The following is a 27757-nucleotide window of genomic DNA, read 5'->3' on the forward strand; positions in this document are numbered from 1 at the left end:
CTTGGTCGACTAGATGATGATTCTAAAGAAAAATCAACGGCGACAATGTTGGCTAGATGTCTTGATCGAGTTACAGGTGGTGAACGTATAAAATGTGGTGAACGTATAAAAGGTGGTGAACGTTTTGCTCGGTGCATTCACTAAATATCCTATTAGTTATAAAAGATAAAAATTATATAAGCTATCAAATTAATAGACTTTCCTGATTTTGCCCACGTTTCGAATAGTCAATAGATGCAGCAGGTAGCCAGGACCCTTTAAATCGGAAGCCCACAACTCGCCACTAACAAATCCAACTATTACTACGAACCAGAAAATTTGGATGTCTATCAATTTAACCGCTTAAAATAATTTTTCGTTTTGAATTTTTAGAGAAAAATAGAAAATTCTATGTCCTAAAAACTAGAGCGTCGAGAAATAAGAAAGAAAAAGAGCGCGTCGAAAAACGTTGAAAAATAAACAGTCGAAAAATGAAAATAAGAAAATAAAGTGTCGAAACTTAGAATTCTAAAAACTGGAGTCTAAAAGTTGCGTCTAAAGGTATTAAAGCTTAAAGGAATTCTATATCCAAAAATGCAATAACTTAAAAAGGTACTAAAACTAAAAAAAGGCGTCGCAAAATTATAAAGCACCTAAATCTTAGTCTAAAGAAAAAGCACTTAAGGGATTTTACGGCAAAGCCTAGAAATCTAGAAATAAAAATGGCTACGGCAAAAATTAATCTTAAAACTAATTACGAACGATAAAAATACAAATATTACGAATTAACTAATAAAAAGATACAAAAAATAAAAATAATCTTAAAGTTATAAAAATACAATTTTTATAAAAATATTATTTTTATATTATTTATTTCATAAAAGTATTAATTTATTATATTAATAAAACTAATTATAACTTAAAATACAAATTAATTAAAAACTAAAACTAAATAATATAATAATTAACCCTAATTAGGGTTTAATAATAATAATAATTAATAATAATAACATACTGCGTAATTATGATGAGGATTCAGACCTGTCCAGTCAACCCATGCGGTCGCATGGGTTTGCTGCCTTGTGCTCATGCGATCGCATGGCTTCGAATACAGGCTGAAAGTTTGGGCCGCTACAGTGTAGCCCGTTTACTTTTAATCTATTTTTTTTTCTATTTTATATATTTATATAAAATATTTATATAAATTAAATAAAACTTATATTTAAAAACTAAAATAGAAATAAAAATACTTTATAATTTTATATATTTTGAACAACTCTTAAAAATATATATATTTTATTTTTCTTTTTATATTTTTGATTGTATTATATAAAACGTATTTTTATAAAAATGAATTAAAGCTTCATAAATTTTTTTATAGCGTTTCGCTTTCGGCGTTTAAGAAGTCCCCGGCAGCGGCGCCAAAAATACTTGATGTGCGTAGAGGTGTATACGAAATAGTTATATTTTTGCTACGAAATACTATTAAATACGATACAATTTTACACAAGTTATTTATTTATTTATAGAGTGGATATACCTAAACCTTACTACAACACTTATAGGCAGTGTACCTAATCGTAAAGTAGTGTAGTTTTTAGTAAGTCCGGTTCGTCCACAGGGAACTAGCCAAGTTTAACGCTATATTTTTAAAACTATATTTGTATAAATATAAATATAAATAAATAAATAAATAAATATATATATATATATATATATATATATATATATATATATATATATATATATATATATATAAGTAATATTATTATTATAAAAGGGGGTTTTTACCGTTTAATGACTGGTTTGTCGATTTTATATTTTAAGCGTAAAGATAAATGACGATAATAAAAATGATATAATTTAAATTGCGATAAAGTAAATTGCAGTAATTAAAATGACAGTAAATAAAGGTACGATGAAATATGAAATAAAAGTATTATGCTTATTTAAACTTCCGTAATCATGATGTTTGACGTTTTGATTAATTGTTACCCTTGTTGATTGTCCTTTGTCCTGGATTATTTGATACCTATTTGGTTTTTGTCCATAATAGTCCATCGGTCATAATTATAAAATGCTCGTCAAATTAACCTTATTCCCGAAGTCAAATATTCTAACTAATTAGGGATTCAAACTGTAACAAGGTTTTAATACTTTGTTTAATGATCACACTAGGTTATCGACTTCGTGTAATCCAAGGTTTTAATACTTTGTTAATAATTACACCAATTATCCTTGTATGTAATCCACCCCTGTTTTAATGAGATATGAATATTAATTTACCCACTTGATCCGAATGAATAATCAATTACCCAACCCAAATAATTAATTAAATGATTGTAAAAGATGTCGTATAAACGTCACTAAATAGGACATACATAATCATTTTAATAATTATTAGATTAACTAATTTGAAGATAGGTTCGACAGGTTCCAATGAGTTATCGCTCAATTAGACAATACCCCCTATCTATTAATAGTCATAGTCCAATGTCACAAGTGTCGATCTTTTGTCCAAACCTTAATTATGGTACAAAATCTAATAACCCAATCTTAATTTTTAGTCTAACATCACGATTACTTTGGCTCAAATAAGCATAATAATAACTTAGTTACGAGACATTAATTTAAAAAGGAAGAACATAGCTTACAGTGGTGATTAATCGCGTAGCGTTGCAAGGACAGAATTCTGACTTAAAACCCATAAAACATTCTTAAAATAACCTTATTATTATTAACTTAAAATTAAACTTTAAATTATAAATATATATATATATATATATATATATATATATATATATATATATATATACACGTTACATATGAAGGAAAAGAAAAAGGTGTGTTTTACTCGTCGAAAAATGCTGAATTTATCGGATCTGGCCAGTTTTCTGGCTTCATGCGATCGCATGAAAAATGGTCTTCCTGTCCATGCGATCGCGTGGCCAGCTGGATCAGGCCACCTACTTTTGTTTTCTAGTTTTGCCGACGTTTTATTATATAATATAATATATATATATATATAATTTTAGGAATTATTTATATATTATATTAAATTTATGTGCATAGTTGACTTGTAATTTTAGCTCCGTTGCGTCGCGTGTTGAGAGTTGACTCTGGTCCTGGTTCCGGATTTTCGAACGTCCTTGCGTACTATTTAATATCTTGTACTTTGCGTTTTGCGGCTTGTACTCTCATCATTTTTGGATGTTTCTCATCAATAAATTGAACCACTTGAATTATATCTTGTACATTTGAGCTTTTTGGTCATTTGCGTCTTCAAATCGTCGTTTTCTTCTTTTGTCTTCGCACTTATTTATTTAAACGAATATTACATAAAAGTAAAACAATTTCAACTAAAAGCTTTACATATTGGAAGGATATTGTGCCTAAATATATGTTCATTTGGAGCACTATCAGAACGCGAATATTAGATATGGATCCATAGGGTTTGACATCCCCACTCGGGCTAGTCGCGCTAGCATTTAACGGGTGTTTGATACTTCGAGAACATACGCACTCACCAGGTGTACTTTTAGGGGGTATTACTATTACGTTAAGTTAGTTACCGAGTGCCCACGGATAAGCATATATTTTTCATACGGTTTTGAATACGATAACTCGTGGTCTACATTACCTTACCGATTACAAACTATAGCTCACCAACATTCATGTTGACTTTTAAGCGTGTATTTCTCAGGTTCTTAGACGATGTTTCTTCCGCTGTTAGACTTTCTGTCTTGGTGTTATAGACTTGCTGTTATGGACCTGCTGTGTTAGATTTCCGTTGCATTACTTAGAGATGTCTCAATCATGAAACTTTTATCTTGCATTCGTAACTTATGTTATTTTCAAATAATAACTTTGTAACGACCTTTGAGTCACTTTATCTTTTGTAAACGCTATCTTCTTATTAATGCAAAACCAGTTTTCAAACAGCATGTAGTATTTGACCTTGTAAAGATCCTGTTGTTGACGAATCGTACACGATGGTTTAGTACGGGGCGTCACATTTGGTATCAGAGCATTGGTTTTAGGGAATTAGGTTGCATTAGTGAGTCTAGACCAGACAGAGTAGGATTCACTAATAGGGCTAATCTACAACTTGCTCGTTACTTGTTTCTGCAGAACCTACTGCATGCTACTGTGTTATATTACTGCATGTTACTGCTTACAACTACTGCATGCTACTGCTATATGAACTTGTTGCATGCTACTGCCTACTTTCACTGCTATGTGAACTTACTATATGCTGCTGCTTATTCTCGCTACTGCATGCTACTATCTGCTTTTTGCATGTTACTTCTGTTGTTACTGCTATTACTGCCATGCTATGTACTGTTGTAGACACTCTAGGTTACTGTAGTTACTATGCCTGATTACGTGCTTGCTGCCCGTCTGCTTTTCGCTGTACCGACTTGGAGAACTTATCCTTCCCAGTTCAGATGTTTTTCTGAACTACTTTCCCACTCGTCTAACCCTAAGAACTAGTAATGTAATCCACCTGTTACTACTATCCCACTGTTCTAGAGATCGAAACATTACTTCACGCAATCTAGAAGGAGTACCCCTCGGATTACACGCCCACTAAGGTTGATCCTCGGAGGAGGATACATGCGAGGACTTGTCGGAGTAACCGCACCCTGAGCTTACCCTAATTAGCCACGTACAACATATGAACATTAGAAGGATGTTCAGTTTCTGCAAGATGACTCGTATCTCATACACTTTCATGACCATCACTTATCTCTTCCATTCTCTACCACTACTCGACGATCTAACGACACTTCTGGACTTAGGTTCCTAACACTCATAAGCATTGGAGAAGTCAGGAAGGCATCTCCTTTCACAAGGTCATAGTGTTTTCCACTGATGCTCAGCCATACCCAAAGACTTGGGAGTCGCCTCAAGACGTATCATATTACTACTTGCTACAAGTACAACTCGACACGAGACCCAGATTAAAATTCTAGAAAGGAACCTAACGATGTTACCTGAACCCGAACATTTTGAAGAAATTTTGGGACATTTAGGCATTGATGCATGACATACAGAACCTACGCACCCACACTGAGAAACTGTGAGATTAATTATGTAGATTTGTTTTGAGATAGCATAGATAAAGCACCGTTAGTGAAATTGAGTAAAACTTGAAGTGATCACGTTACATTGACCATATGGAGTGATATTGGAATGAACGTACGATTTAGTACAATATAATGACGTCGGGACAGCGTGATTATATTGAAGTAAATCATGCAGAAGTTCCAATGTTACTACATGAGGAATATGAGGTGATTCAGGAAAAATTTTGGTAGGAACCACTTGAGTGTGCGCATTATGGTCTGTTAGAGGTAGGAATAACCACTAAGCCCAAATACGGTACAAGAAGGACCTTGATTGCAGAATTGATAACCCGAAAATCTGTTATAGATATAGACACCCTTGACACTTAAGGAAAAAGTCCTCAAATAGGAAAAACTTAGGACTTACTTGCGATAGAGCAATCGTTAACTCAGCTATGGAGACTCGCATGGATTCTGATTTTAGTTAGGGTACGTTTCGCCACAACATTTTATTGTCTCGGAGATGTTTAATGCTAGAGCAATAGAAACCTTATATCTAAGAACCCTAGTATTATGACTAATAAGCCATTAACAACCATGAGAGTTAAGTATTCTATATGACGAGCTAATGGTAAGCTGGCAGAGATAGAGGAATGATTTAAGGTAGTACCTTAAAATTAACAGGTGGGTCACTTGGAGATGACCTCATGTCAACAAAACTTGGAAGTTTTAATGTAGTAGTTGGAAGGGATTAGTTACCTATGCACAAGCAGATGTTATCTGAGAAGATTAATAGAATTTTTCACGGTAGCATAATAAGATTTGGTTGGAATGAACCTTAAGATTAACCTAACACCCATCAAGTTAGGAAGCTTGATGTAAAAGTTGGAATGGATATTAGGATTAACCTAATACTCATCAAATTAGGAAGCTTTGATGAATTAGTTGGAACGGACTGGCTTTCAAGGATGAAAGCGAAAGTTATTTATAGTGAGAAGATTATTCGTATACCTCGCGAGAATGGTGAGCCATTAATAGTTTACGGGGAGAGGAGTAGCCCGAAATCCCACAATGGAAATGGGAAGGAATAACAATGGATTTCATCACGAAGCTACCGAAAACGGTAGGCAGTTATGACACTACCTGGGTTATTGGTGACCGTCTCACCAAAACTGCTCACTTCCTAGCCACGAAAGAAACCGATGCAATGGATAAACCTGCACAACGATACATAAAGGAAATTGTATCCTGTCACTTCAGCAATTCAAACTCTATGTTAAAGACTACCCAAGAATCTTATTTGATACTCATTCTTACGCGACTCTGAATCCTAACTTATTCCGAGAGATTTCTTATTCGATGATAATCACAACATCATCCTTCTTACTTCGATATTAGTCATACCAGTTCGAAATTTTCCAAAATCAATGGGTGGTTAATTCTCATCCTCATACTCTCGCATTCGTATCTCACTTATAAGCAACAACTTTACACTTAAGCATTTTTGGTCGAAAGACTTATACCCGACCAATAGTCATCAACCACATTTAAACTCAATGGTTTTTATTACCTCAAGGATCACCTTAAATTTTCAAAATCTTTTACTCAATCCTCATCAATCTTTTTCCAACTTGTAACCTCCGAAATATGAAAATTTTGTTTGCCAAAACTTTACTCACACTATTTTACTATGCGATCCTCTCAAAGTTTTATAAAAATAAATTTATTTGCCATTCGTGCAAATTTTTGAAATCGTATACGTTATATAAAATAAAGTAAATAATTACTTCTTTTTGACTAATACATATGAAATTTTACTTTCACTTTTACAAATCAAATCTTTTATTCAAAAGATATTTTACCTTGAATGGTACGTGTTGTACATAACCCTAGTTTGCTAAGAACTTCGTTTCTTTTCTTACATTGTCACCTTAAACGATTTCTATAAAATTTTCATTGCTTATTATATAAAATTTTTTGTTGTTTATTCGTATCCAAGTCATCATGAAGTCTGACAACCGTTGAAATTGAGAAATTCATGTGTGCATGTATGTGATGAAGGCACTTACTACCACGTCATGCAGAGCCTTCGAGCATCCACTAACACTTAAACCATTCAAAATTATTGCATTACCCTAGGGATCTTATTTGCCACATCTGTTGGAGCGATGCTCTTTCTTACATAACTCTAAGTCCTAACTTATTCCAAGAGATTCTCATCTAGCGATATTAGCACCATCAGTATTCCGACTTTAGTATTAGTCATAACCTGTTTGGAATCTTGCAAAATCAAGAAGCGATTAACCTCTCATCCTCATGCTCTATCTTTCATACCTCACTTTTCAGCAACGGCTTCACACGTGAACATTTTTTGCCCAAGGACTTGTGTCCTGATAATTATCAAAACTGCATTTAATTCATAAGTTTTCATTTCCTAGTAACATGTAACCCGATGATCCAAAGATTTTCACTCAATCTTTTTTAACTCGTAACCTCTGAAATACGAAAAACTATGTTTATCAAAATTTTTACACGTTGCTTATTTGTGCGGTCCTCACAAGATTTATGGAGAAATGAAAGTACTAAAAACTTTTATGTCACTTATGAGATTTATAAAATCATATATATATAAATTTACCCTTACTTATTTTGGTTAGTACATACCAAGTTATACATCCAAAATTATTTAAAAATCGCTCCTTTATTGAGTTGTTTAACTTAAGTCAAATAGTTTTGTGCAAAATGGTACACGTTGTACATACTTCTAAATTTACTAGGAACTTCGTTCCGTTTATGTTGTCACATCAAACTTTTAAAGGTTTTCAAAACTTCCCTGGTTAATTTCATTAAAGGTTTTTGTATTAGTCTACACCATGTATGGATCACACTTCTTCTCGTCCTCCGTTTAGGGATGAAGCTTACGATTAAGATCTTTAGTAAAACCTCTTGAGCCACTATAGATGGCAATTTTACAAAATTTGTTAAGAAGTCTTTGCACTCATAAAATGTTCCTTTTAAGGTTAGACATGCCAAAAACGCGGGCCGATAAATCAGTTTTCTGGGGTACACTCAGTGGTCACCCTATCGTAGGAAAGTCACTAGGCGGGTTTCTACTCTCAATGTTTCATGGCTAATGGCAACACCCTCGTAAACATCATCTCTATGAATTAGTATATTGAGGTATAAGAAATCACTTTTGGGATTATTTTCACTTGGAGTAAACCATTCTTTAGGACCAAGAGTTCACGTATCTTCTCATCCATGCATCCCCTTAAGTATAAGGATAAACTCGGGATGAACCGCTCAGAGATTTCACTCTCATTCAAAGATCACACCTTTCGTGCGATTTTCTTTCGAAAATGTAATATAAGATACTTTGAGAATCTATGAAACTTGTTATCCTCTTGGAAGGGGACTGCTTAAGATGTCTATAACACTGATGTGGTTACTCTACACATTCCTTCCTTCGTTGGTTGCAACTATATGTTGCTCTAGTTAATGTTAACCCTAAATTCAACATATAATTGAAAGGATAAAGTTACATTATGGAATTGTGCTTTCATTTTATCCAAGGATAAGTTCACATGCAGTATGTTAAACTGGGTGATATCCTTCATTGTTCGTTCAGACCGTCCTGAAGACGCTATAAATAGTTATGGCTTGCATTGCATGTAAGTCAGATTAGTCACTTTCAACTAAAAATTTCAATTCATTTATTCAAATGAAATGTTTCTTAAATATCGGGTTCTTTATGCCTGTGGTCTCCTCCCGAAATCAAGAGGTTAGTAAAATCTGTGGCTAACACTATCCAGACATCAAATCGCATGGTTGTGATCACCATGTTTTCCATTCTACCTGTCAGCTTGGTATTGCGACATAAGCGCTCGATGTTTTAGATGAGTTTGGTAACATTCATGATGCATTTCATGCATCCAGCCTACTGAAGATGCTTGTAAGGCTAAAGACATCATCTTTCCTTTTGTAGGGATATATTCGGATGACATATTCGTGTTAGCAAGAAACGAAACCAAACTGTTGATCTCTTAGGACAAGAGACTTAATTAATGGCATATACCTATTCTTACTTTCATACGCCCAAGTACCTTTCAAGGTAAATAACTCACTTCTGAGCCCACGAGTCTCGCGGAACTTTGATACGCTCCTTCTTAGTCAAATACGGTACCATTGTTTGTCACTCCTCAAAATTTTGGGACGAAATTTTCTTTAACAGGTGGGTAATATAACGACCCAGCTTTTTCGACTTGCTTTTGTGCTTTATGCTTTCACGAAACTGCGTATATGTGTGTACTGAGCTAGTTTATGCTCTGGGATCTTATTTAATGATTAATTACTTTCATTAATACCTTACGACGTGCTATTAAGTGTGTAATCACTTAACTTGATCCCCGAATGCTTTTATGACCGTTGGTTTCACTTGACGTTTGAAACGAACTATGTACTTGGTACACGTTTAACGTTGGTCATAATCGGAATATTATGACTACGTAATACTAATTGTTATTTTATAATAACAATTACTTGGGTTTTTGGATGCTTAATTACGCTTAGTAATTTACTAGAGCATACTAGTTAGTCTTGTTGGACTTTCTACCTTGTTGGACTTTAGCCCACCCTACACTAGCTAGTAGACTATTTAATTAGCCCAATTATTAATAACTAGTGACCCAATAATAAGAAAGACAAATACCCATTTATTATAGGGAACATACTAGCATTTTTGTTAACCATTACCCATAATGTTGTATGAGATCCTAACATAAGCACCAACTTTAGACAACCACTAACCAAAAAGCAAACTTGTCCCCTCCCAAAAGTGACGGCCAAAGGAGCCTCCCACTCCCTCATTTCCCTATAAATACTAAGCTATTTCCTCACAATTCACACTTGCTCTCATTTGCAATTTACACACACTTACTCTCTAATTCTCTCTCTAGTCTTTCTCACTCTAAAAAGTGTAAGTATTTGATTTTTCTTCTTCTTTTTCCCTTCTCATCCACGAATTCATCATCATCATCAAAGGGTCTAACTTTTTAGCTTTTGATCTTGTTATATCTTAAATATTCAAACTTGGGTTTGAATCCTTCAAGAACATGGAAGATTCAAGCTTTCTAGCTTTGAATCTTCACTTATTTTGTAGATCTAAATCTTTTTAGCTTTAATCTTGTTCTTTTGTTATAAAGATTCAAAGTTGTGTTTGTAATCTTCATGTATCTTAAAGATCCAAGCTTTATGCTTTAAGATCTTCAAGAACACTAAAGATCCAAGGTTTTTAGTTTAGGGTTTCATTATTATGTTAAAGATCTTAGCTTTTTAGCTTATGGTCTCATTAATTTCATTATTTTGTTAAAGATCTTAGCTTTCTAGCTTATGGTCTCATTAATCTTGTAAAGATCCAAGCTTTCTAGCTTAGGATTTTCTTAATACTTGAGATCTAAGTTATTATTGTAGATCTCACTTACTTGAAACCTTTTTGTGTTTGTTGTGATGATAAAGATCAAGTCTTCATCATCACATATGATATAGATGCATGAACTTGTGTAAAATGGACAAAGGTTGAAGCTTTATTGAATTCATGCAATAAAGAGGTAATCTTGATGTTCAAAACTTGTAGAATGATAGATTTTACTTTTAGTTGTGTGTTGATGGTTGAACCTTGGTCAAAGTGATGCTAAAACATCAAAGAGTTGTACACTTGAAGCTTACAAGCATCAAGGATGAGAACCGTGATGAGCATCAAGCACCAAGAACCTCACTAAAGCACTTGTTTGCTATTTTTTCGGGGTCTGATCAGACTCTTGGGCTTCTGGAAAATTAATTTTCAGATATTTCGTTTCGATTAGATGACTTTTCGTTTAGGCCTCGACTTAATCCGATATACGGTTTAGGATTTATGGCCTTCCGAAAGTCACTACGCCCTTGTAACGTTGTGCTAAAATTTCTGACCTACTCGCACTTAAACTGTCGGCACGGTCAAACGAAGACGAGTTAGGTTCTGAAAATTGGCCAGCGGTTAGAGCATTCACATACGGAGCCATATCCACTGACTACGCATCTTTTCGATTTGTATAGAGGTCGTAACAGCTGTCCGAATTCAGCATTTTGTTTTAATCTCTATTCTTGTTAAACTTACCTTAGTGTTGATGAATGGTGATGATAATGATGATGTTGATGATGAAACTTAAACTTAATTTATTCACTTTTAACCTTTTGAGACAACATACTGACCTAGTGACCTTTGACTTAGGTTGACGACCTTTCGGACCGACTTACTACCTGCATACGTTTCGTATCAACTTTTACTTCTTATTCACTGTGAGTTATAGCTTCCCTTTTTACTTATACTATTTTTGGGACTGAGAATACATGCGCTTTTTATGTTTTACTTACTTGACACGAGTACTTAAACTTTACATATGTGTGGGTTATATAACGGTATAAAGATTCCCCTTAGCACGGTAACGTTTAATCATTGGTTTTGAACCGGTGAACGCGAATATTAGATATGGATCCATAGGGTTTGACATCCCCACTCGGGCTAGTCGCGCTAGCATTTAACGGGTGTTTGATACTTCGAGAACATACGCACTCGCCAATTGTACTTTTAGGGGGTATTACTATTACATTAACTTAGTTACCGGGTGCCCATGGATAAGCATATACTTTTCATACTATTTTGAATACGATAACTCGTGGTCTACATTACCTTACCGATTACAAACTATAGCTCACCAACATTCGTGTTAACTTTTAAGCATGTATTTCTCAGGTGCTTAGATGATGTTGCTTCCGCTGTTAGACTTGCTGTCTTGGTGTTATAGACTTGCTGTTATGGACCTGCTGTGTTAGATTTCCGCTGCATTACTTAGAGATGTCTCAATCATGAAACTTTTATCTTGCATTCGTAACTTATGTTATTTTCAAATAATGACTTTGTAACGACCTTTGAGTCACGTTATCTTTTGTAAACGCTATCTTCTTATGAATGGAAAACTGGTTTTCAAACAGCATGTAGTATTTGACCGTGTAAAGATCCTGTTGTTGACGAATCGTACACGATGGTTTTGTACGGGGTGCCACATTTACTCCTTCTAGCACCTGCAAATGAAATCAAACATCCTATACAAGTACTATATGCATTAAGTGTGTGTGATTTGGTCTTAATGCATGAAAGTGACTAATCATTCCAAAAGTGGTAAACCCAACATTCTTGGAGAAGTGTCTTGATTGATATTTAGGGAAATTTCAGTTTAGTCAAGACATAGTTAGTCACATTAATGTCTTTGGTTCAATTCTAAAGACTAGTCACAATGTCATTAACTTTCTAGTTTCAATTAATCACAAGTCATGATCTTTTTTAAGTTTAGTTAAAGATTAATTGAACAATGTCTCTATAAGATAATCATGAAGCATGTAGAGACATCAAAATTAAGTCATAAGCAATCACCCTTAGTTACTTAGACTAGATCAAATAGACAATTGACTATACTTTCATTGTGAAACATTTTACACTTAATCTATTGGAGTAGGTTAGTTACTTGAATCCTAACTAAGGAGCACATAGCAAACATATTAATCAAGTTGACAAGTTTATGAGTATTAAGCATATTGGCAAGTAGCAAGTAATACTCACATAGCAAGAGATAGTTATTCTAGGATCAATCATATAGATACTTGCACAACTTATAATTCAAGCACTTAATAAGTTTAATGTGCAATATAACACATTACATGATTAATGTGTAAGCACACATTAATGTCCAACACATGCACAAGGGAAGAGCAATCTCTAGTTGGGACTTGGTGACCATCCTAAATGTATCTAAGTATGTTTTAGGATTACAAGTCATTACTAGTTAACCTTGAGAGCATTGTTCCTTATTTAGCCTTAATTAATCACTAAGTCATTTCTAATAGCAATCATTGTTCTAGTGACATTGGCTTAAGTGTGTTGGTACTTGATGATCAGACTAAGGATATCTAGAAAAGAATTAAGATCACAAGTTGTTGATTAACACTTATGTGTTATGCCTAATCTTGATTAATTTGTCATTAAGATGTCATTAGGCATAACTAATTACAATTAGTGTTTTTATGACCAAAACTCGGCTGAGTATGAAGAAAGCATCTATTCTAAGCATGTTGAGAAAGGTTTCATGAATTATAGATGTCGGGAACTAGTCAAACTTTATTTGATCGAAAATGGTAACAGAGAGAAATGCGGTCGCACTGCGGTTGACCGTGGTGACGGCCGTGCAACTTGTTTTCACAAAACTGCGTTGTAATTCAGTTTGGGTTCTCGCGGTTGACTATGCGGTCGACCGTACCTCGACCGTGTGTTTAGCTGAAGTTTTAATTTCATTCTTTAACCTATGTTTGACTTGGTCGTTTGTAAGATAAAGTATGGATTAGTGACCATGCGTGTTTTATGTTAAGATGTCAGTCATCACTTATGCATATGTATGTGTCATCATCAAAACATATTATTTGGTTAATCACACTTGGGTTAATCATACTTTAGTTTATCGTTTAGTGCATTAACCCACATTCAACCAACAAAACCTATACATAAATCTTTTTTATACGTACAGTCGTTACACACACAATCCACACAACACACATACACCTCTGTACAATATCCCTCCGTCTTGTCGGCGATCTTTCTTCCGATTGCGCAGATCTGGGTTTCTTATTTCGAGATATGAAGGAGACAAGTGGTGGTGGTGATTAAAATTCTAGATCCGGAATAACTTATTCTTTCTTTTAAAATAAAAAATATTAAATAGATGATGATTAAGTATAAAGATGATGGTGACGGGAGGTATCATGTGATATGTGATGTTGAAGTATATAGATAATGATGAAGCATATAGATGATGATGAATGTGAAGTGAAAAGGTAATGTTTTGATTTTAGTTTTAGGATTTTAAATGGTGTTGATTTTGGGAAGATGAAGATAGGTGATGAATTAAAGGATATAATAAAAGAAAATAGTTAAAATGCCTAAAATACCCTCATGTGCATAGCATGTGATCTGATTTAACAAGATATTTTAACGACTGTTAGCGTGAGGGACTATTTCAGTTCGATTTGCATACCACGGGGACGAAATTCATCAAAAAAAAATCCTCAGGGACTAAATCAGCATTTTAATACAAACTACAGGGATCATTTCAGCAATTTTATCTAGATAAAAATTATACCAATATGATATATAAAAATTGAATAGCTAACATTTTATACATGTATGGAATAATACATATCTTGAAGATTGAATTGTGGACATTTCAATAATATAAGACAATTGATCAGCAACTAATATTTATATGCTAGACTAAACAGCTAAGATTCATTGAGTATTAAACGAATCAGTAGGTCTTCTAAAAGATCCGTGAACAAGATTACACGCACTAGTTATTTAATTGTTTCGTGAACAAGAGTAAACTAAATAAGATTCGTCGATTATTACATTATCGACATAAAGATCCATCTATTAATTAGTTATATAAAGAAGCAAGATAAAGTGAACATATTATATTTACAAAATGTAAATATTTCAATCCGATCCATTTTCACTTTTTTGGGTTCGACCGTCTAGTACGGAGTACCGAAATGGTCTATGGATCGTAACGAAACTTCTTGAGAATGCTCGGTTCCGGTCCAGTTCGATCCAGTCCTCGAGTTTTTATTGTTTTTTATTTTTCTCGTACCATACACACCCTTAAGTTTTATCCTCGAAGATAAAAAGACTGCTAAAGAAATTCGGCAAGTTATATCGATTAAGATAACGGAGTCTAGTCAGATATTAAATTTGTATCTTTCGAACCAAGACAAATAAGTAATACATCCAAAAATAGTACAGTAAAACTTTCTATAGTTGGAAATGTGGGCAGCCACAATCATTAAAACCATAGGTATGGGGTCATTTAAATAGTAGGCCAATTTGGCATGTTACCCAAATAGAAACCGACGTTTCAGAAATTATATTAGCATTCAAGGCGGTGCTAGCCTTGTCCAAGTGGGTTAATATACTGTCCTTTACGGGCCACTTAATTTCAAGTTAAAATTTTGGGTATTTTAATCACTACAACAAATTTGCTAATTAATCACGCATAAATTTACACACTTTTAAAAAGTGTGTACTTTTTTGTTAAATTCTTCACACTTGTAAATGTGTGTAAATGTATTTCATTTATAAGTGTAGAATATCGTTATAATTTCACACATAAAAGTGTAGGAAAAAAAGTTCACACTAATTTGTGTGTATAATCATAAATATAACCACACTTAAGAGTGTTAAGTTAATTTTGTCGCACTAGATTTGTTCACGCTCCCCTTATGTGAAGAAATGAAGTGTAACAAATTTACTCACATTTTTAAGTGTGATTAAATTTGTGTTTATACACACTAATAAGTGTGAACAAACTTTTTCTACAATTTTAAGTGTGAAATTTAAATAACATTCAACATTTATAACTGTAGCAAACTTATACATATTAGTAAGTGTGAGGAATTTGACAACAAGCTCACACTTTCTTTCAAGTGTGTAAGTGTGTAAAAATATGCGTGAACAATTGATAAATTTGTTGTAGTGAATGTAGTTTATGAACAGCTTTTCACTAGCTTTTGGGTAGTTTTTGTGTAGTTTTTGGACAATTTGAAAGCTGTTGTTTTGGGACAGTTTGGCTGTTGTTTGTCAGCTATTGTTTTCGGTGCTTCACTAATGTTGTTTTCGCCCTCACACTATAAATTCATGGATTTGCCGTTGGTTAGAACTCTAAGCCCGCTAAAATAATCAAGAACAATTGTATATTTTTGATTAATTCCTTTGTAACTATAAAATTGTAAATGTGTTAAGTTCTAGCAACAAGTTGACATTAAGACGACTTGTATCGGGGCTTGGCAACAGGCGTTGTATCCCAATCATCCACCAACAAACGCCTAATTCGGCTGTACCGCGGCGTGGCTTGGGGCAAAAATGGGGGCGTCAGTTGCCATTCAACGCAACAAGCAACACACGTTGCTTTTATTTTTTATTTTTTTATTATTTTAGAAAGTGTAAAAAACAACTCACACCATCACAACTAGTCTAAAAAACTTGTCGTGACCGATAATATAACTTTTGATAGAAATTTGAGAAGAACCGGAACTATGATAGAAGAATAGGTGGTTCATCCGTTCATGTATTTATCCAGAACTAGAATAGATGAATCTAAAAAAGGTATAATGGTCTCTTAGTCAAGAAGATTTTTCTAAATAATCATAAGATATCAAAAAAAGTTCAACGTGTCTAGGACCACTTGAGAAATTGACTAAAAAAGTATTTGTGATGTGTTTGCAGTTGTCGAATTGAACATCATATGACTATGAAATAATCATAGCATTAATGTTTTGGAACTTTAAATTGAAAACTAAAGTGATACATACCAACTATATTAGTGATTAATCTTCTTGAATCAATCTCATTGTTTTCAAGATAGTAGTAATAATCAACGAGTAACTTGGTTGAAAATATAACACAAGTTAACTAAATTATCAATAACACTAATATGATTTTTTTTTTTCGGATTTTTTATTTTTAAAAGGATAATTACAACATATGATGGGCAACCACATGAATTAATATAAATTCTAACAACTAGTCAGACATGTACACTGTACAGATTTTAAGATGGGCAACTATGCAAAGGGAAAAACCATGTTAACCAAATCCTACAAGACGACTGCGAGGTTCAGAATTATAATACGAGTGTGATTTTTCGATTTTTACTCAAAAAATATGTGAAATTGAAGTAATATTGTTCAAATGACACGTCATCACCACATTATCACATCATCATCCTTATTTTGACACTTATAAATAATTAATATTTAAATAAATACTATGTCATGTTTTAATAATTATATTATACATATTACTAATAGACAAACTTTTACTATTTGTTTCGTCCTCATGTGTCTTTTCTCATTTCTCATTTTGATTTGCATTTTGACAAAATCGCCCAAATAGTCTCTGTGTTTTTCGTATTTAGCCCAAACCATCCCTCCCACTCAAAACCTGAAAAAACCATCCTTAAATTGGTTTTCATGTCCCAAACTAGTCCCTGTGTTTTTCTATCATATTTTTGGTGGCGGCGAAGTGGTGGTTCTACGGCGGACTTGGACAAAAAACAAGTAATTAGGCTATGAAATTGAGCAGAAAGGTACGTTTGATGATTCTAAACACGAATACAATATTATTTGTTCAATAACACACTCTGACAGATTGAATTAAATCGAAATTTGGGTGAGTTTTTTTAGAACAAGAAATCAATGAAAACTTGATTAATATGAGAAATTAAAGTCTGAAAGTTTACACACAACTTCACAAAATGATTTCGAAGCTAGCTGCACTTTTTGTATTTCCTAATTCGTTCTAGATCCTCAAATCGATCAAAAAGTCAAAAACGAATTTGTTTTTCGAAAATCTCATATCAAACTTACTGAATCGAGGTGTTAATTTAGACCCAATTTGTCCTTTTTGTGAAGAGTTCGAAGAAGACAGGGACCATCTTTTCGTTAATTGCAGGTACATTACACCTTTATGGAAGTCCTTCTTTGCTTGGTGGCAGATTTCGAATGGTACTCTGAATGGGGTGCAGAATGCTATCAACGAAGCTAGCTACAATATTGTAGTCGTGTTTAGAATCATCAAACGTACCTTTCTGCTCGATTTCATAGCCTAATTCCTTGTTTTTGTCCAAGTCCGCCGTAGAACCACCACATAGCCGCCACCAAAAATCTGAAGAAAAAAACACAGGGACTGATTTGGGACATGAAAACCAATTTAAGGATGGTTTTTTCAGGTTTTGAGTGGGAGGGATGGTTTGGACTAAATATGAATAACACATGGACTATTTGGGCAATTTTGTCTTTGCATTTTTATCTCTCACTTAACGACCAATCAGAACTAAATATTACATAACAACTTACCAAAATACCCCATAAACTTACGTAACAAAATACCAGACTACCCCCCACTACTCAACCTCTCCATAGTAAGTACAACCACCACCCCACAAGGTACAACCGTCTCAATTATGCAACAATTTCTGCTGATTATAGGGTCTCACATCTTCTTCCCCTCGGTAATCGACACTGTTACCTCCTCCGATTATCTTCAATGAACCGCCACAACCAGGGACTCCTCTGATGACATTCGTTAAATTCCAAACCACCACCATGTACTCCTGCGACGACCTTTGTAAACCAACAATCTTAAAACCCACTCACTCCAACATGCTGCTCCGGTTTGAATTAAAAAAATTGAAATTTGAAAGATGTGAAGGTTCGTCTTTTATCTTTTTAGTTATTTTTCCTGTTTCTTCGTTGCTGTCGTTAATCGGCAGTAGACACTTTGTGTGTTTGCCTTTTTATTTTATGTTGTCTTCTTCATGTGGCTAGAGTTTAAAACCCGTGGACTAGAAACAAATTGTGTTTTTTGCACACAAACTGTTTGTTAAAATGTCCCAATGAGTTTTTTTTAGCCATACTCATTTGTGACGATTTGAGAATATTTCTATGTTAATTTGTTCATAAATCATTATTTTGGTTAAAACATAGAAAGACATCAGAATCTGTAAGCTGATTTTTTTTTTAAATATTGTAACTTTGTAGGAAATTTCTTATTGCAGGTTAGGCTATCTGATTACACTAGGAAGAAATATGTCATTCTCTTTTTCTACCATCTGGATTTCACTTTTGTTTGACCAACTGGTGAGTAGCACATTGTTTGCCAATCATGAAAATCTTTTCTTTCACTTCATATAATTTGCTACAAATTTTACTCATTTGTGTTTATATTTGAAGTGTAAAAATCATCACATTCAGTGATGGATATGAAGAATTTGAAAAATAAACACTGAAGTATTGGGTGTTTCTAACCTTCTATAGATAGTGTGTTTTTATAAACATATTCACTGAAGTATTGGGTTTTTCCTTAGTAACGGTACTCAATTCTACTTATGATGTTATTTTTGTTATATGTTGATATTATTCATGTGATATCCGTCATCTGATTTTTTTTTTTTGTTATCATATGTTTTATGCTATGTTTTGGATATTGTTGCACGTTCTTTTGTTTTATAATGTTTGTTTTTGTACAATGGTATTTAGACCACTCCCAACCATGACATCCTTCTTTAAAAAGACTGACTGCCACCTCAGCACTTTTTTAAAAGGATTGAAAAAGACTGAATGCTACTAACCATTACATACTTTTTCAGAAAAACTGGGACCCATCATTATTTATTAAAAATAACTTTAAAAAAAATATAAACATTATATCAATTAAAATATATAATATATAAAGTTAAATATGTGGACAAATCAAATAAAATTCAAAAGAAATGGCCCACTCAATTTTTTGCAGTGCGTCTTTTTACTTTCTCAAAAGGACTAGATCAATTTTTTTTCATAAAAATGACATAAAAAGAATCTCTTGTACTTATAGTGTCTTTATATAAAATAAAAAAGACTTGAAAAAAGACTAACCATTGGGTGTGGTCTTAGTAGTAGAATCATATATATATATATATATATATATATATATATATATATATATATATATATATATATATATATATATATATATATATATATATTTATTGGCTACAAGACTCAAGACTTAAAAATGCTAAAAAGACTACTAATATCATTTATAACCTCATATATTGAATGCAATAGTTACAACTTAATAGACTTTAACAAAACATAATTGAAGCTTTTTAAATCTACTGTTAAGTAAATTCCATTATATATCTAAATAGTGGATGCACAAATGGTTTAGCTTACATAACATCTACTAAACAGCTACAAAACTGATCCGCCTCATCGTGCGGGCTTCATTACTATTACTAGTTAAATACTATTTTGTAAAGCACTACTCATAACTAATTAAATATTATGTCATATATGGGCAGTTAGAATACACTAGGAGTTCACAAGGGTTGAGGTATAACATAAACCTCCATTTAGCTGAACTTAAAAAGTTATCATATCTTTTATTTTTATTTTTTTATTATAATTTTTTTTTTGATAAAAAAACTTGGAATATATAAAAAAAATAAAGATATTTCACGAAATTGTGAATATCTTGAAAGATACATGCAATCAACATGCAAGCAACAAGATGGGCTTACAACACTAACTAGCCCATTTGATCTAGAGAATACATAAATGCTAAAAGTCATTACAACTATCACCAAACAAAGCATAAACCTATTATTACATGATGTCACTACCATTATATGAGTACCCACGGATGATCCAGCCCATTGGTGGATCTATATGGGATCCAGTGGTAGCACAGGCTACCACTGGAATACACGATGTAGTAGAAAATTTTCGGGATTTTTAACTAGTGATACCACTTGATAGTGCAATTTTTTGTGTGTGACACCACTGGATAATGTAATTTGTTTTGAACTTTTAACTAGTGACACCAGTGATTACGAAACCTAGATCCGCCACTCCATTCCAACCAACCATACAGTTGGAAACTCTCACACAAGTTTGCATTCACCAATCATTGAAAAAAAATACAGTATCGAGAATCTTTTATAGCTTTTAATCGATATTGAAATAAAATAATGAATGCACAAGTGTTTAAAAAACATACACGCAAAGATATGAGCTGGCTTTCTGAAATAATACGTACATTTATCAAGTATGTTCATAAAGCAAATAAGTGCAAGTTTACACATTTTGTTTGTAGAAACAAGAGTCCAAAACAATGAACAACTCCCCTGTTGAACTACATTTTTGAAAGGGTAGGGGAGAAGGAAAAGATCATATTTTGTAGTTTTTCTTGAACCATTGCAGTATCCAGAAGGGAAAAAAAAAACTCGTAAAGGCCTCAAAAGCCGAAATTGTTGAGTGCAACCCATTTTTCGAGCATAGAAATTGTTCAAGGGCTGCAGAGGTTTTTAAGATCCTCTTCGTGGGCATACCAAGAAGGTATTATTTTGACCAAATGAGGATAAAGATCCTTATATGAGTTTCTAATTGTTCCTTCTGCAACTCCAGTTGCAAGTGCCACATCTGCATCCATCCATATTTCTCATATTAGAAATTTTTAAAAAATAAATAATTAGGATTGACCAGAAGAGAACACTATTTGTCCATTTTTATATTTTTTATATCACTAATTTAAGCATTAAATATGATGATTAAGAACACCATATTGTTACCATAAGCATCCAGTTATCAACAGAAAAGGCGATTAAGGAGGTTCAGTCACTACAAAAAATACTGAATTCTACACATATATCCAATCTTCACATGGTTACTCCCTCCATCTCATAAAAAGAGTCCACATTACTATTTATATTTGTCCCAAATTAAATGTCTCTTACTCAAAATAATACTAAAATGTCACTATAGTTTCAATTCTACCCCGTTTATATATGAAAGTCAGAATAATTTTTATTACTGATTTCTTACTTTGATTTGGAAGTTAAATAATTACAATGACTTGTTATCAAAGGTGAAATGGACATTTTACTAAATTATCATAAATTAGAAAATAATTTGTTGGTGGACATTTAATCTGGGACGGAAGTAGTATATTTTTGCATTTACAAATATTAAGTTTTTTTTTTTTTTTTGTCTAAACTTGTAAATGTAACAAAAAAATCGTTCTTTTTATAAGTCGAATTGTCAGCAAAAGATATCACATACTTGTTTATGCATATGCTAAAATAGACTTTAGCCAACGTTAATCATCCCGGTCAACCAAATTGACATGTTTTATTTAGCCAACTAAATGTTGAACTTACCCATACTCATTAGGGGTAAACAATTGACCCTATTCATAAGTATGAGTCATTATGTAATAATAATACCCAGCAGTTCCAGAAGGTGATTATTATCTTTGTTATGCATTAAATGAAAATACCATAAAATATTGAACAGTAACCGAGTGCTTGATGACAAATTAGATAGAGCAAATTTCACCTTTTAGGGGCTTCTTATCGTCAGAAAGTTGCGTTACTATATAAATAACAGCTGCAGCGATAGAAATCGGACTTCTCCTGAAAAAATAAACGGATACAACCATTAAATGACAATCAAGGAAAACTCAAATGAAATCAACTAAACAAGGGATACACGACTTGAGACTCCAAATTAACCATACAATAATTGAAACATGCACATAATCTTATATCATTATGATTAACAAAAACGAACCAATATAACACAGTTATATCGCTAAGGTCAAATATTACTTTCATAACTTCAGAATTACTCATCTATCTCTTCCTGAAACATACTTCGAAAGACTCGATGATCCAATTTACAAAATTTATCCTTTATAGCGTATACGTATGTAGTTTTAGAAGCTTTACCTACAAGAGAATTTAAAGAGCACTAATATATCTATCTATCATACTATAATACAAGTTAATAGAGAGAAGCAAGAAAGATAATTATATAAGAATACAACAGAATACCCATCTAACATTTCTTGTAACATACTTTCAAAGACTACTAGTATTCGCATTTTACAATTTCTATTTTTGGTAAGAATGTACTTCTAGAAATTTTACCTACTAACAAGCCGTCAAACACTCATATTTACAATGGTAGGTTTTTGAGGTTTGTAGTTGAAGGTTAAATTAGTTTTTATTCAGTTTGGTACTTTAAGATCATGCATTACAGATACATTTAGAAGTCTTTATGTTATGATGATCAATTTTACAAAAAGGGCAGCGTTTAAATAAAGATGGATTTTAACTTTTCCATGTACAGAGTTCAAAGTGAAAAAAGACACGATTTTTGGTGTCATTTAAGTTACATAATGCCCTATTGTACGCCAACTTTTGTGTACATCGTATCAATATTTTGGCAGATTATGCAAACCTTATGCAACTTAACATGGTTTATATATGCCATTCACTATCTGAAAGTGACGCACTGGGTGATGATTTGCCAGTTACATCACTAGATTATTCTTAATCATAAACACAGGTTGTAAAAAGCAATCACTTTGATCTTAAACTATCTTTGCCAATTACCTTATATCAAACTCCTCAGACTTTTGGACAGATTCTTGGGCAGCTTTAACCGTCTGATTGGTCATACCAAGATTGGAACAAAAACGTCTCTGATAAATCATATTCATGTAAGTCAAACAAGAGTGATAATCAAAATAAAGTAAAATAGAAGTTAGGAACCTTAGACAATACAAAAGTATAATATGCATTGTATTGGAGAAACAAAGAAACTCACCATAAAATCACCAGCATGTATAGTACCCATTTCAACTGACTGACCCATTTCAAGCTCTAATTGTTTGACAATGTACTCTTTTGCCCGCCCGATTTCCTTCTTTGTTGCTCCATTCGCAACCGAACAGATTTCTATTTGAACAAATGTTCAGGGAAATCTCATTCAAATACAGATTTCTATTTGAACAAATGTTAATAAAATCAAGGTTTATTATACCCTTTACGGTTCGTGGTTTATCTTCTTGCCGACAAGCAATATAAAGGCAAGCAGCCAATATGGCATCCTGATTCCTCCCTCTACTCGATTTTTGATCCTCTACTTTCTTAAATATCTCATTAGCACGATCCTATTTGATTAAATAACAAAAACAAAAATAAATACATTAAAACACAATGGTGTGAAGAGCAGAGGTTGACAAGATTCCATATAATGGCTAAACTTGCACAACACACAATGAAATAACAGGACTTGATGCAGAGGACTCGATCTTTTTGCAACGAATTGGCTATATACAAATTATAAATATCATACCTTTATTGTTGCAACAAGCCCTAACCTGAATGAAAAGGTAGATGCATCAGATACAACCTCACAGATGAAGCTACTGATAAATTATGCAAGAATCTTGAACATAAAAAAAATAATTTGTGCCAAAATATTGTGATCAAACGATGCAATACAGAAACAGTAACACAACCAATTTTGATTCACAAACCAAACTTCTCTATAGATATGAGCCTACAATTCCTAAAAACAAATGAGAATCATACAATACGAAACAAAAAAGACCAACACACTAAACGTATCTATGCAGACTAATACATATTTTTTAGGATTATTATTTCACTTGAGAAGACTGTATGCTTCAAGGTGCCAGAGGGTATCTTTAACAATCATGCTTAAACTTTATACGAAATTTACTTGCTTAAAAGTTAAAAAGGTGCTGCCAAGGCATTGTGTATGTTTCAATAGTAGGTGATAAATAATCTTGTTTCGTCGCATATACCACATTATGATTAACTCAGAGACCCTATTGAATAACTATTCACACATACAAATTAAAGAGTAATCCCTATTCCCTAGTATCCCTAATTCCCCTTCAAAAGTTCATCACAATTTAGATCACACAACCTCAATTGATACTCATATAGAAACCTAGTGTCATTAGATATGAATCAAGTACTAACTTTACAACAACAATATCTCATATAATCTAACCCTTAATCAACATAATTTGACACAAAATAACAATAACATCGTCACCTATCAGACATGGTAGCAATTGTTTTAAACGCCATAATCAACGACCGATCAGGATTCGAACCACGATTCTGCCACCGTCCTAATGAAGATGACAAAAAATCACTCGTAACACCATTAGGTTTCGAAATCACAGTCGATAAACCGCCATCATTAAGGAGAACATTAGTAGGACCACCAACACGAACAGGATCATTATCACCAGATTCATTAGCGAACGTACGCCACTCAGAGGTTTCATCGATTGAGTGTGATTCGAGAACGAGACCACACTCTGAGCAAACGGTGTCTCCGGCAGAATGATCGAATACGACTTCGGTGGATTTACGGCAGTCGGAACAGTACGCGTCGGCCATTGAATTTGAAACTGGATTGAAATTAGAGTTAGGGTTAGGGTTAGGGTTTGTGTTTAAGTTATTGGTTTTTGGATTTAATTTTGTGTGTGATGTGTGATTTGAATCAGGGAGAGGATAGGAGGTGTCAGAAGTAAACAGAGGAAACTGGGATGGGAAGGAAAGAAAGCCTTGGGATTTTTATCTATCAAATATCTTATGTTTATATTTATATAATAAAAGGTTGCTACAACTTCCTATTATTATTAGATTAGATTATTAGATATTAGATATTAGATTATTAGATATATAATATAAATATATAACTAGTTTACGAACTCTCGCTTCGCGATGGGGGTTCGGTTTTCAATGTATTTTAGTGCGTTTAGTTTGTAAAATTATTTCGTGGCTAACGATGATGTCGTTGAAGCGCAACTCGAGTCGAACTAAAAGGTATAATCCGTGAAAGATTTAAATGTTATTTTAAATTAACAATATATGTGCATCTCCGCGTTTCGCTATGGAATTGTCGACTTTTAAAAATTTAACGCAAAATCAACGTGTATGAAAAGTACCTCAAATATTTAGCGTTTTTTAAAAAGAGTACATTTTGCGTATAGTTAGTGACATTGTGTTCATAAAATTATTTCGAGTTTAACGATGGTGTCGGAAAAATTTAACTCGTTGCGAGCGAGAAGATATGACCCGTTGAATATTTTGGTGGAGTTTAGTTAAGATTTTTAATGAAAATGGTTATTTGACACTTTACCCCCTGTTTGGAGGCCGGTTTTAATTTTTGAACAAAGTTTGGAGTTTTTTTTGGAAAAAGGAAAAAAAGGTGAAAACAAAAAAAAATTAAAAAAAAAGTGAAAAGACGAAATATATTATATAATATTATTATAGTTATAATAACGGGGAGGCGAGTCGGGTCGGGTCGGTGTGAGGAGGTAGGGTTGGGGGTGTTTTGTATTTTCTCGAGGGTGTGGGGTTTTTTTCTCGAGGGTGTGGGATTTTTTGGTAAAATTGAAGAGGAGGCCGATTCGTACGTTGGATAAAGTTTGGGGTCCTTAATGTGAGATTGAGATAGTCTAAATAGTACTATTCATTTGACTATCTCAGATATGTAGTAACTAGTTGTGGAGCCCTCGCTTCGCGCCGGGGGCTCCGTTTTGAATGCGAGTTAAAAAAAAAAGTCTTGATCTATTTTGTAAAAAAGAATTTTTTTTTCGACATAACATTGAAGGGTTGTTCCTTTTGTGAAAGTTGCTTCTTTTAGCGTTCGGGTTTTATTTTAAAAAAAAAGTTAGTAAAGTGGGGGTTCGATTTGTATTTTAATAAAAGTTAGTGGGTTAAGTTTGTAAAATTTGAAAAAACTTTACGTATAAAGTGGGGGTTCGATTTGTATTTTAATAAAAGTTAGGGGGTTAAGTTTGTGAAAATTGAATATTAGTAAAAAAAAAGTTAGTAAAGTGGGGGTTCGATTTGTATTTTAATAAAAGTTAGTGGGTTAAGTTTGTAAAATTTGAAAAAACTTTACGTATAAAGTGGGGGTTCGATTTGTATTTTAATAAAAGTTAGGGGGTTAAGTTTGTGAAAATTGAATATTAGAAGAAAAAAAAGTTAGTAAAGTGGGGGTTCGATTAGTATTTTAATAAAAGTTAGGGGGTAAAGCTTGTGAAATTTGGGGAAAAAATATACGTATAAAGTGGAGGGTTCGATTAGTATTTTAATAAAAGTTAGGGGGTAAAGCTTGTGAAATTTGGGGAAAAAATATACGTATAAAGTGGAGGGTTCGATTTGCATTTTAATGAAAGGTAGGGGGTTAAGTTTGCGTAAAGTGAAAAAATAAATAGAACTATTCATTGGCACTTTACCTTTTAGATATATGTATAATATACTGGTACGTATGGGATATTTTTTTTCTTTTCAGAAAGGCAGATTTTATAAAAAGAACACACAAGACGCGTGAAAACGCTTATAACCGATGATTACATCAACCAAAACCCCAAATCAAAAACAAATGACAACTGATTATACAACCCAGATTAGCATAACTCATGTTTAGATGCAAAACTTCATCTCACTTTTCAGGATGCAATTCACCCTTCATCTTCACAGTACCTTTTGGGATCAGACTTCCAAAGATCAAAGCCTCCAACTACATCCTTCTTCTTGTTAGTCAACCATAGATGTGATAAAACCCCTAACCCTTACCATCAGATCTTCGTTTAACGTCGATTGTCTCTGTTGATCAGTCCCGTAAACAAGTTTATTCTTCTTATCTCCAAATTAGCCAAAGGAGAATCCGCCTAGTCGGAATGAAAGCTGAGTAACTGGAGGAGAACCAATAATATAGCTGGCTTCACTTAAAACATTATTAACATCGATAGGACTTGGGGCTGCAATTTGCCACCATGATAGTAAACTTTTCATAAGGAGATAGTATAAACGCATTTGGAAAAGATATGATCGCTGTTCTCTTTGAAGGAGTTACAAAAGGGGCATTTTGTGTCAAGACCGACTCCTCTATCACGAATGTTGAACCTTGTTGCAAGTTTGTTCAAATTAAGTTGACTTTTTTTGGGCAAACACGACAACCACTTCACCATATTTAATCATGTGTTGCTATCTAACAGATAATAGTCCAATTTGGATGATAAAGCACTAACCTTGAACAAATCGTTCGTTCAAGCTAATGGACCAGGCCCAGCTATCTTCGTTGTTCGATAAGATAGGCCCACATTCAATCATTTCCTCCAGTTTTTGGAGGTCATTCACAGCCCTTCCTCTGATGATGTTATCCCATGCCCATTATCTAACATGCCCATT

General features: G+C 33.3%; 1 protein-coding gene across 1 annotated transcript; it reads right to left on the reverse strand.

The window, feature by feature from the left end:
- Positions 1–20652: 20652 nt before the first annotated feature.
- LOC139876309 (transcription initiation factor IIB-2-like) lies at positions 20653–25116 on the reverse strand. The gene is made up of 7 exons (XM_071863611.1): positions 24600–25116; positions 23868–23892; positions 23553–23682; positions 23337–23467; positions 23123–23211; positions 22062–22138; positions 20653–21146 (listed from the first exon to the last, which is right to left on the reverse strand). The coding sequence occupies exons 1-7, from the start codon at positions 24950–24952 to the stop codon at positions 21013–21015; spliced, it is 939 nt and encodes a 312-aa protein (XP_071719712.1). The 5' UTR covers positions 24953–25116; the 3' UTR covers positions 20653–21012.
- Positions 25117–27757: the final 2641 nt, after the last annotated feature.

The sequence above is a fragment of the Rutidosis leptorrhynchoides genome, chromosome 11 (genome assembly GCF_046630445.1).
Source record: "Rutidosis leptorrhynchoides isolate AG116_Rl617_1_P2 chromosome 11, CSIRO_AGI_Rlap_v1, whole genome shotgun sequence".
Lineage (NCBI taxonomy): Eukaryota > Viridiplantae > Streptophyta > Magnoliopsida > Asterales > Asteraceae > Rutidosis > Rutidosis leptorrhynchoides.